The sequence below is a fragment of the Amphibalanus amphitrite genome, unplaced genomic scaffold (genome assembly GCF_019059575.1).
Source record: "Amphibalanus amphitrite isolate SeventyFive unplaced genomic scaffold, NRLGWU_Aamphi_draft 001071F_arrow, whole genome shotgun sequence".
NCBI classification, from domain to species: domain Eukaryota; kingdom Metazoa; phylum Arthropoda; class Thecostraca; order Balanomorpha; family Balanidae; genus Amphibalanus; species Amphibalanus amphitrite.
In genome coordinates, this window is record NW_024882565.1 from 164,570 (window position 1) to 175,639 (window position 11,070).

The 11,070-nt window shown below is 54.3% G+C and overlaps 1 protein-coding gene across 24 annotated transcripts in view; it reads left to right on the plus strand.

Annotated features, from left to right (window-relative positions):
• Positions 1 to 4,220, plus strand: part of LOC122369774 (probable tRNA (guanine(26)-N(2))-dimethyltransferase) — a 51,982-nt gene extending 47,762 nt beyond the window's left edge. For 21 of the 24 annotated variants that reach the window (XM_043344752.1, XM_043344761.1, XM_043344768.1 and 18 more), the window contains 7 exons: positions 140 to 255; positions 732 to 880; positions 1,288 to 1,441; positions 1,761 to 1,880; positions 2,209 to 2,303; positions 2,543 to 2,848; positions 3,958 to 4,220. In XM_043344752.1, coding sequence (XP_043200687.1) covers positions 140 to 255; positions 732 to 880; positions 1,288 to 1,441; positions 1,761 to 1,880; positions 2,209 to 2,303; positions 2,543 to 2,848; positions 3,958 to 4,201 — 1,184 coding nt within the window. In that variant the 3' untranslated portion in view covers positions 4,202 to 4,220. The remainder of the gene's footprint in view (positions 1 to 139; positions 256 to 731; positions 881 to 1,287; positions 1,442 to 1,760; positions 1,881 to 2,208; positions 2,304 to 2,542; positions 2,849 to 3,957) is intronic. The other 3 variants (XM_043344770.1, XM_043344769.1, XM_043344764.1) reach the window with 1 other exon arrangement.
• The last annotated feature ends 6,850 nt before the right edge of the window (positions 4,221 to 11,070 follow it).

Consider the following 11,070-nt stretch of genomic DNA (forward strand, 5'->3'; position numbering starts at 1 on the left):
TTTTTATCGACTTATACCACTGTCTCAATAAATAACCACCGCATCTTAGCGGTGGCCGGTGGTCATTATTATTAACAACCACCGCATCAACAGTCTACCGAATTATCAATATCTGACTTCACCCCGTCAATCCCTTCAGGTGGCGTTCTTCAGGTCACCTGCACAGACCTGGCCATCCTGTGTGGGAACGCGCCGGAGACGTGCCACGCGAAGTACGGAGCCATGTCGGTGCGCAGCAAAATGTGCCACGAACTGGTCAGTGGGGGCCCGAAACGGGCCGAGGACGGAATTTAGAGCCATTTGAACTTTTTTTGTCAATTTGGTTGGGAAGGACTTCGATTTGTGTTATTTGCTTGTCGTAAAAATAATCGTTTTCGTGGTTACAGTAAGTTATCTTTCATTCCTTCGGCAGCATAATAATATTTTTCATAAATTTTGAATTCTCTCGAAATGTTACTTTTTACCTTCATGATGCGTTTTACTTCCAAGTCCACATTCGTACCTATAATGAAGGCGTTCACTGTTCAGTATCTCATTCCTTCACCACCCCTGTCCACCGTCGACCATTCATGGGCGCCGATGACCACTGTAGTCCGGGCGCCCCAAAACCCCCAATTCATCATCATCATCATCATCATCATCTTATTCCGTCCACCAGGCGCTGCGTATCGCGCTGCAGTGTGAAGTTACAACGCTTCGACACTGACCCTCCTGTCCACACCGTCCACCAGGCGCTGCGTATCGCGCTGCAGTGCGTGGAGAGCCACGCCAACCGGTACGGCCGCTACATTGAGCCGCTGCTGTCAGTCAGTGCCGACTTCTACATCAGACTCTTTGTGAGGATACACACGTCGGCCGGCAAAGTCAAACTGTCCGCCAGGTGAGTCAGAGCCCTGAGGTGGTTGGAAGAATGCTTGGTTGAAGCGGTTGAAAGGCTTAATATACCTAACTCACTCAGCATGTGAAGTACATCTATAATTGCTTCATTGATAATACTTATGATGATTGATAAACGTGTGTTCCTCTCTGTCTTCCTTTTCGTTGGGTATTGACAGACGCGGCTTTATGCTTGGACTAGCATGTCCTAATTTTTCACCCATTTGTTACTGTAGGCAAACCTGAGCAAATTTTTGTCTCCCTTCCTTGTCCCACGACCAAAGTTGTACTCACAAGCAACCTTCGCTTGCTTTCTTCTCCGGTAACCGTCCCGTTTCGCTCATTTCCTTTGCAGTGAAGTGTCACCCGATCTGCCCTCCCCCAATGAGCTATTCTCGTTGATTATTTCAGTAAGCTGTCTAACTGTCTGGTGTGCTCCGGCTGCGACTCTTGGCGTCTCCAACCGCTCTGTCGTGTGACGTGGAACGGTCCCAACGCCAAGTACTCGCTGCCCGTGCCGCTGGCGGACGGCGACAAGTGTCCGCACTGCGGCTTCGCCACGCATGTGAGTTGGCTGGCTGGGAATCCGGGAATGTTGGGATGGTGTTTCCAGTCAATGTATGTTCCAAAATTATTAAGGGCATTTGCGTATGCTCATCGCGTGGCTATGTATTTATTGGCTATGGTCTCTCCTGAGTTGTTCTTTCCGTTAAATATGCATTTCTGCTCTGCGTGTATGTCACTAAATTCACATGACAGAACTGTCGTAAACTTTTTTATTTTCGTTACTGATTATTCTGAACTCCAAAGTTTGCCACTACATATTCAGTTAAATTTGAAAATATCCTCGATTTGCTTTCCTGAGCCCCCCCTCGCTATTTCAGCTGTGTGGACCCCTGTGGAGCGCGCCGCTACACGACGCCGGCTTCGTGACCGAGCTGCTGGAGTCGCTAAAGGAAGGCGAGCTCAACACCTACAAACGCATGGTCGGCGTCCTATCTGTGGTGAGTGAAGACGTGTGGCGGTCTTATGTGATTATAGACGTATAATGACCTCGCATTTGATTTACCCCTAGGGCCCAGCAAACGAGATTTGTATAATTACTCGTTTAAAAGTTATGTTTATGAAAGGAATGATTTGAGTGTTTGAGATTAATCCACGATTCTAATGTTTAACGTCGGCCCCATATCCCATGCAATGTTCTGGCAATGAGTGGAAAGAAACGTACACTTTTACGTACTCTGTTATCGACATAATCATTTGCGATTAGACTTCGTGGCAGGCGGTAGCGTTCTCTCTAAAAATCGTCACCACGCCATCATCTGTTGCCAGATCAGGGAGGAGTTGCCGGACGTGCCTCTGTACTATGACGCCGGCCGGTTGGCCAGTACGTGTCGACTCTCCGTGCCGCCCATGCTGGACCTCAGGTAAGATTTATAAATGGGCTTCTGCTTAGGTCTTAGGTGAGAGTGGGACCTCAGATAAATATGTTTGAAATGGTAGAGCAAATAGTCGAAGTACTTACATAACTACGTGCTGCCCTGCGATGTTTAACTTCAGTTTCATGAGATTAGCTGGTTCCTAGATCCTTTTTTATGTGATGAGTGATACATATGGATGCGATCATCTGTGGTCATGACTAAATGACCCACCGTTTCTCCGCCAGGTCTGCTCTGCTGAACGCCGGCCACCGCGTCTCGGGCTCTCACTGTAACGCCTCCGCCATCAAGACGGACGCGCCGGCCGAGTTTGTGTGGTCTGTGATCCGCGCCTGGGAGGTGCTCCATCCCGCCAAACGAGAGAACATTCCCGCGGGCAGCCCGGCGGCCACTCTGCTGGCCAAACCTGCGCCAGATGGTGTGAGTTTCATTCGACACCCTGAGGCGAACCCAAAGTCGCGCGAGCTGCAGCTGAGGAGGTTTCAACAGAACCCCGAGCCGCACTGGGGACCCAAGGCGCGCGCCAAGACCAGGTGAGGATGGGGACTTGGGGTGCTGGGAGAGGGAGGTAGGATATGGGCGGACAGTCTGGATACCGTGAGGGACATGCCTGCTGGTGATTGCTCATCTCGTGCCTGCATTTAAGAAGCACTTTTTTGAAACTATTACTATATTTTGGAATTCTGAGGAACTTCCCACTAATGGAAAACAAGATGACAGCATTGTGAGGGAAGGAATGAAACAGAAAATAATCAAATAGCTGGTGATTTTGTTGATTCGTCATGCATATTAGTAGGGTTATGTACTAATATTTCAACTCGTGATCGGTCCGGTTTTTTTTTAGTTTGACGCTCCAGCTAGCTTTTTAGCATGTTCCCATGTTTGGTAGCAACCCTTCTCATGCCTCCAGCTGATGGCCCGATGATCCTGAACGATGGTCTGATTTCGTTCTACACTGGCATGGATCCTTGCGTGACGTATCCTAATGTCGGTTGGAATGCGTAATGTATGTAAATATATTCCTGCCCGGGGCCGGGATGATTCAATAAATGTCACCGAGGTTTTTTAGCGAAAACTCCGAGGGCCGTTAGGCCCGAGGTGCTTTTCGCTAAAAAAGCGAGGTGACATTTATTGAATTCTCGGCCTTAGGGCTGGAAGGTGTTTCCCATACCTGCCAAAAAGCTCACAACTATAATTGATAGTGACGTCAGCAGCCGTGTGGTTCAACGCGTTTAACCACACCCCTTGAACCACACGGCTGGCAATATTAAAGCACTGCATTAAACTTTGAAAAGTGTGGTACAGTGCACGTGCCATTAAAATGCCTGGATGTCTCGATTTAATCATGCAATGTAGCAGGTATGGGAATAATTGTATACCCTATACCAAGTAATGAATGGTGATTTTATTCGTTCCTTCGCTTTCAGTCCTGTCACGCGTCTCTCTTTACGAGTCAATGGATCTTGCCTCCCTGTCAGGTTTCGATCTGGGGCTGCATTTCTGTAGATGGTGATTATTATTTCATCCCTGAACGATCATATCAAACTGGGACCGAGCTCATTTAGTTCCTACTTCCTGAAGGGCCGCTACTATCCACACAGATCATCTTGGAACATCGTCGTGAGCTATTATATCCTTTCAGCATCTCGCACGAGGCGATGCAGGCGAAACAGAGTCGAAACCAAGGCAAGAAGAGGAAGCGAAGGGATGGCTCGGCGTCCTCCCCTCCACCCGAAGAGTCCGTGAAAAGAGAGAGGACGGAGGTCGAGGCAGATGGGAAGACAGAGCCGGAGGATGCGACGACGGATGGAGCGCGGAAGGATTCCACGAGGGGTGATGGGGTGAAGGGGACTGATCAAATGGAAGTCGTATCATCAGAGTCATGAATATAGCTGGTGAAGAAAACGTATCAGTGTGTCGATTTGTGTGTGAGGCTCGCTTTGGCTTGGAAATTACCTCCTCTAACTTTAGTTTTCGGTTCTGATCGCAAACAGTTTTTAGAATCAGCATGATGTATTTCGGAAAATGATCGTGGAACTGTTCTATGATTTTCTATGATTATTTACAATCTAATCATTGAGGTCGGGCATCGAATAGAGGTTAATCTATACCTATAGCGTGGATCTCCGAACTTAAAGGAGTCTCAGCCTTCACGTCATTGTTACTTGGCTTACCAAGAAAAAGACAATGGGCTTACTTATCAGAGATGTTAGTAAAGTAATATCTTTGCGGATCAACCTTACGAGGAAATGTGTTTGCTTACGCTAGGGAGTAATCTTGTTGATTTTTTTGTTATAATTCGATATATATTGATTATTCTATGTTTCTACAATCGCAGAATGTAAAAAGGTAACTTATGCTATATTCATCTGAAGATGCAGAGCGATCTTGTCGTGCAGATGAGGGATGATATCGACCCTTTTTCCAGACGGTCTAGAATCCCACGCAGTCATGCTCGCATAGAATGAAGGCAGTATCTATTTGGTCCACTAAGGCCACAGTGTGCTCGCACATATCACCCTTTAGTCGCTTACAGGCACGAGAGGACAGCACGACATGCCACCTTTCCCTCACAAGCGACGGAACAAAGAACATGTGTTCATCTCACGTCGCTGCTTCACCTCGCCCACCGCCCACCCCCACTCCAGCGACTGGTAACATTACCATACTCTTGTCGCTCACACCAGGTGAGCCCAGCTCACCCGCTGACATCTCACACCTCACACCAGCACAACTCACAATACGCCCTTCGCGGCTATCACAAAACTCGCCCGTCGGTCGTGCGGGTGGCTCGATGTCGTATCTTTGGAACCAAAACAAGACAGGCAAAAGATCTAATTGCTAAATAGAACTTTTGATAACCTTTGACATGTATGACATCTGCTCAGTTTCGTCCAGAACATAAATCTCTTGCTAGTCTTTCCGTGTCGTAAAAACTGAATGCACGTTTCAGCGACGTAAAATCAAACCACGCGCACCACCGACCGATCAACCCATCCACCGACTATTTGACCCAGATGACGTCATCGGTGCCCAATGACGTCAGCCGCTCAGAGGCCGAGGAAGTCGCGGACTTCCGGGTACCCGTTGAGAAGTCCCTCGGGGAACTGGGTTCGGTCAGCCTCGCGGAGCAGTTGCTCCAGCTCGGCGTCAGGTCGATCGGTGCAGTCGGCTCGGCTGTAGGCCCAGTTGCATGCCGCAATCTGTTCGTCGTAAACCAGTCTGCGGAAGGGAAAGAATGGGGGTTAGAGATAGCTAGTGTGCGGTGAAATATGGTAAGTTATGCATTGCGCCACGTTGGCTTCGTGGTGGCTCTCTAGTCTCTAGTCTCAACCATAGTAGCGCACCCTGACTTGGTGGTAGCTCTCTAATCTCAACCGTGCCAATGTTTACCTGACGGCGCAGTTGAAGACGTGCAGTGTGAACTTTTCCGACCACGGGTCCCAGTAACACTCGTAGAACTTGTTGCAGTTGGTCGGGTGACGGAACATGCCTGCGAAATACACGAAAGTGATCAATTATTCATCGCCTTGGAGATGGTTCGGGGATGTGGAAGATTCGTTTCGGTTATGGCCATATTTTCCCGTTGCGTCTTACCCAGATGTACAATGTACATAACCCACACAGTCAAGAAAGATTCACGACACATTACCGACCTAAAGAAACGGTGGCAAGCACAAATCATAAGATGGTCTCATGCCACATGAGCATTCACTCGTCGGCACAATCCCAAACAGTCGCAAAGTTTCCCGGAACCCCATCAGATTCACTGACCTGCCCTCTCGCAGATTTCCGGTCCAATCTCGCCCTCCTTGCGTTTGATACCTCCCGGGCCGAACAGATGTTGGCGGAGGAAGTCTAGCAGCTTTCCGGGAGAAGTCGGCTCCCGGTCACGGTCAATCAGACCATCCACCGGCGCGCTGCTGATCTTCAGACCCGCCTCCGGGCGTTTGATGGTCGGTTTCGAGGGCGGTACGCGGACCCCTGCACCGGAGCCGGCGCCAGAGCCGGGCCCACCGGATGTGGGACCGCCGGAGACTGGTTTCGGTCTACCGGCTCCGGAGACTGGACGCGGTCTTCCAGCCCCAGATACGGGAGTCGGTCGGCCCGACCCTCTCACCGCTCCAGGTCGTCCAGACTCAGATCCGCTTCCGGGTCTTACAGCACCAGACCCGCCTTGAGGTCTTCCCCCAGGTCGTCCGGATGCTCCAGGACCGCCAGCTCCGGTTCCGCTTCCAGGTCTGCCAGATCCTCTCACTCCTGGCCTACCAGATCCACCAGATCCCCCAGGACCACCTGTCCCGGTTCCAGTTCCAGGCCTTCCAGATCCACCAGACCCTCCCGTACCACCAGCTCCGCTACCGCTTCCAAGTCTGCCAGATCCGCCTACTCCTCCAGGTCTGCCAGAACCTCCAGGACCACCAGCTCCTGTTCCACTTCCAGGTCCACCAGATCCTCCTGGCCTCCCAGATCCCCCAGGGCCACCTGCTCCAGTACCAGTTCCAGGTCCTCCTGGCCCTCCAGGACCACTGGCTCCGGTTCCACTTCCAGGTATTCCACTTCCAGATCCACGTACTCCTCCAGGACCAGCTGCTCCGGTTCCGGTTCCAGGTCTGCTAGATCCTCCAGGTCTTCCGGATACAACAGACCCTCCTGGACCACCATCTCCGCTACCGCTTTCAGGCCTGCCAGATCCGCCTAATCCTCCAGGCCTGCCAGATCCTCCAGGACCACCAGATCCTATTCCGCTTCCAGGTCTGCCAGATCCTCCAGGTCTGCCAGATCCTCCATGTCTGCCAGATCCTCCAGGTCTACCAGATCCTCCAGGTCTACTAGATCCTCCAAGTCTTCCAGATCCACCAGACTCTCCAGGACCGCCAGCTCCGGCTCCACTTTCAGGCCTTCCAAATCCGCCTACTCCTCCGGGACCACCGGCTTCAGTTCCACTTCCAGGTCCTCCAGATCCGCGTACTCCTCCAGGCCTTCCAGGACCACCTGCTCCAGTTCCAGGTCTTCCAGATCCAATAGACCCTCCTGGTCTTCCAGATCCACCTGCTCCTCCTGGCCCACCAGGTCCTCCAGGACCACCTGCTCCTGTTCCGCTTCCAGGTCTACCAGATCCTCTAGGTCTTCCAGATTTACCAGACCCTCCAGGACTACCAGCTCCGCTGCCACTCTCAGGCCTTCCAGACCCGCCTACTCCTGGCCTGCCAAATCCACCACCGCCTCCAGGACCACCAGACCCAGTTCCACTTCCAGGCTTTCCAGATCCACCAGATCCTCTGGGCCCGCCAGATCCGCCCACTCCTGGTCTTCCAGATCCTCCAGGCCTTCCGGATGCACCAGACCCTCCAGGACCACCAGCTCCAGTTCCGCTGCCAGGTCGACCAGGTCCGCCTATTCTCCCAGGTCTTTCAGACCCAGGCCGCCGCACTCCTGGCTCATCTGTCGGTTCGTTGGGCCTGGTAAAACCAGGAAGTTGAGAGCCGGGTGAGCCACCGAAGACCTGGAAAGCGTCCGGGTCCAGTCCGTCGGGTCTGCGAACCGCGGGGCGAACACGGTCGGGCCTGCTGCTGCCAAATCTATCCGGTGAAGTTGAAGTTGACGGCTGCCTAGAACCGAAAGGTCTGCGTTGGGGGCTTGACGGGCCAGATGGATATGTTGGTGAAGTTCGCGATCCGTCTGGACCCCGGCTTCCCTGGGGGAATCCACCATCAGGTCCTACTCCACCGTCCGGTCCGCTGCTGCCTCTCTGTCCCCCAACTCCTCCAGATCCACCAGCGCCTCCCGGTCTCCCAGATCCGCCCCCGGCGCCTGGTCTTCCAAATCCGCCGCCGGAACCGAGTCTGCCCGATCCTCCTCCGGATCCTGGCCCCCCAACGCCACCACCAACTCCAGGCCTTCCTGATCCACTTCCAGATCCGGGCTTTCCAACTCTTCCGCCTGAGCCTGGCCTTCCTGATGCCCCAGTTCCGCCACTTCCTCCAGGCCTACCAGACCCTCCACCTGTGCCGGGCTTTCTAGACCCTTCACCTGCTCCAGGTCTTCCAGATCCTCCACCGATTCCAGGTCTTCCAGATCCTGCTCCGGTTCCAGGTCTTCCAGACCCTGTGCTTGTTCTAGGTCTTCCTGACCCTGTGCCTGTTCCAGGCCTTCCAGACCCAGCATCAGATCCAATGCCACTTTCGGGGTCTTCAGAACTTGGCTTTCCGGAAACCTCGTCAGCTTCTTCACTGTCAGATTCAAGTTTACTGCTTGGAACCCTTGCTCCGAAAGGTCTAGGTCGGGGGCTTGATGGACCTGATGGATATGTTGGTGAAATTCGCGATCCATCTGGACCCCGGCTTCCTTGAGGAAATCCACTATCAGGTCCTACTCCACCGTCCGGTCCGCTGGTGCCTCTCTGTCCTCCAACTCCTCCAGATCCACCAGCGGCTCCCGGTCTTCCAGACCCTGTTCCAGGTCTTCCTGCAACTCCACCTGTTCCAGGTCTTCCACGTGTTCCTCCTATTCCGGGTCTTCCTGCAGTTCCACCTGTTCCAGGTCTTCCGCGTGTTCCTCCTGTCCCTGGTCTTCCCAGAGTGCCGGCGCTGCCAGGTCTTCCAGGCCGCCTACTAGTACCTTGCGATCCAGGCCGCCCACCAGTATCCGATGATCCAGGCCGCCCACCAGTACCCTGTGATCCAGGCCGGTCTCCCGGCCGTCCACCAGTACCTGGTGATCGTGGCTTCTCACCAGTACCTGATGATCCTGGTCCGTCGCCACCTTCAGGCCCTCTAACTCCAGTTCCTGTTCCAGGGCCTCCAGATCCGCCACCAGTTCCAGGTCTGCCAGATCCGCTACCTCTCCCAGATCCGCCACCAGTTCCAGGCGCTCCAGTTCCGCCACCTGATCCTGGTCTGCCAAAGTCATCACCCAGCCCAGGTCTTCTAGAACTTCCTCCAATCCCCGGTGTTCCAGAACCAGAACCCGTTCCTGGACTTCCTGGATCTCTGTCCACTCCTGATTCAGGTTTGCGGCTAGGTGTCCTTGATCCAAAAGGTCTGCGTTGGGGACTTGACGGGCCAGATGGATATGTTGGTGAAGTTCGCGATCCGTCTGGACCCCGGCTTCCCTGGGGGAATCCACCATCAGGTCCTACTCCACCGTCCGGTCCGCTGCTGCCTCTCTGTCCCCCAACTCCTCCAGATCCACCAGCAACTCCTGGTCTTCCAGATCCTGTTCCAGGTCTTCCTGCAGTTCCACCTGTTCCAGGTCTTCCGCGTGTTCCTCCTGTTCCGGGTCTTCCTGCCGTTCCAACTATGCCAGGTCTTCCAAGACTGCCGGAACTTCCAGGCCGCCCACCAGTATCAGGCGATCCAGGCCGCCCAGCAGTACCAGGCGATCCAGGCCGCCCACCAGTACCAGGTGATCCAGGTCCGTCGCCACCTCTAGGCCCTTCAGATCCAGCTCCTGTTCCAGGGCCTCCGGATCCTCCACCAGTTCCAGGTTTGCCAGATCCGCTACCAGTTCCAGGTCTCCCAGATCCGCCACCAGTTCCAGGCGTTCCAGTTCCCCTACCTGATCCTGGCCTTCCAGATCCATCACCATACCCAGGTCCTCCTGAACCTCTGTCAATTCCTCTGTCCGGTTCAGGCTTGCGGCTTGGTATGGTTGATCCGGTAGGCCTGCGCTGAGGACTTGTTGGGCCAGATGGATATGTTGGTGAAGTTCGCGATCCGTCTGGACCCCGGCTTCCCTGTGGGAATCCTTCATCAGGTCCTACGCCACCGTCCGGTCCGCTGCTGCCTCTCTGTCCCCCAACTCCTCCAGCGCCTCCCGGTCTTCCGGATCCTGTTCCAGGTCCTGCAGTTCCACCTGTTCCAGGTCTTCCGCGTTTTCCTCCTATTCCGGGTCTTCCTGCAGATCCACCTGTTCCAGGTCTTCCGCGTGTTCCTCCTGTTCCGGGTCTTCCTGCTGTTCCAACTGTGCCAGGTCTTCCCAGAGTGCCGGGGCTGCCAGGTCTTCCAGGACGTCCACCACTACCTGGTGATCCAGGCTGCCCACCAGTACCTGGTGATCCAGGTCCGTCGCCACCTCTAGGCCCTCCAGATCCAGCTCCTGTTCCAGGGCCTCCGGATCCTTCACCAGTTCCAGGTTTGCCAGATCCGCTACCAGTTCCAGGTCTCCCAGATCCGCCACCAGTTCCAGGCGTTCCAGGTCCGCCACCTGATCCTGGGCTTCCAGACCCTCCTCCAGATCCACTTCCTCGAGAGCCTGCACCATCTCCTGAGGGGTATGTTGGTGAAGTTCGCGACCCGTCTGGACCCCGGCTTCCTTGGGGAAATCCGCCATCAGGTCCTACGCCACCGTCCGGTCCGCTGCTGCCTCTCTGTCCCCCAACTCCTCCAGATCCACCAGCGCCTCCCGGCCTTCCGGATCCTGTTCCAGGTCTTCCTGCAGTTCCACCTGTTCCAGGTCTTCCGCGTGTTCCTCCTATTCCGGGTCTTCCTGCAGTTCCACCTGTTCCAGGTCTTCCGCGTGTTCCTCCTGTTCCGGGTCTTCCTGCTGTTCCAACTGTGCCAGGTCTTCCCAGAGTGCCAGGGCTGCCAGGTCTTCCAGGACGTCCACCAGTACCTGGTGATCCAGGACCTTCGCCACCTCCAGGCCCTCCAGCTCCAGCTCCTGTTCCAGGGCCTCCAGATCCGCCACCAGTTCCAGGTCTTCCAGCTCCGCCGCCAGTTCCAGGCGTTCCAGTTCCGCCACCTGATCCTGG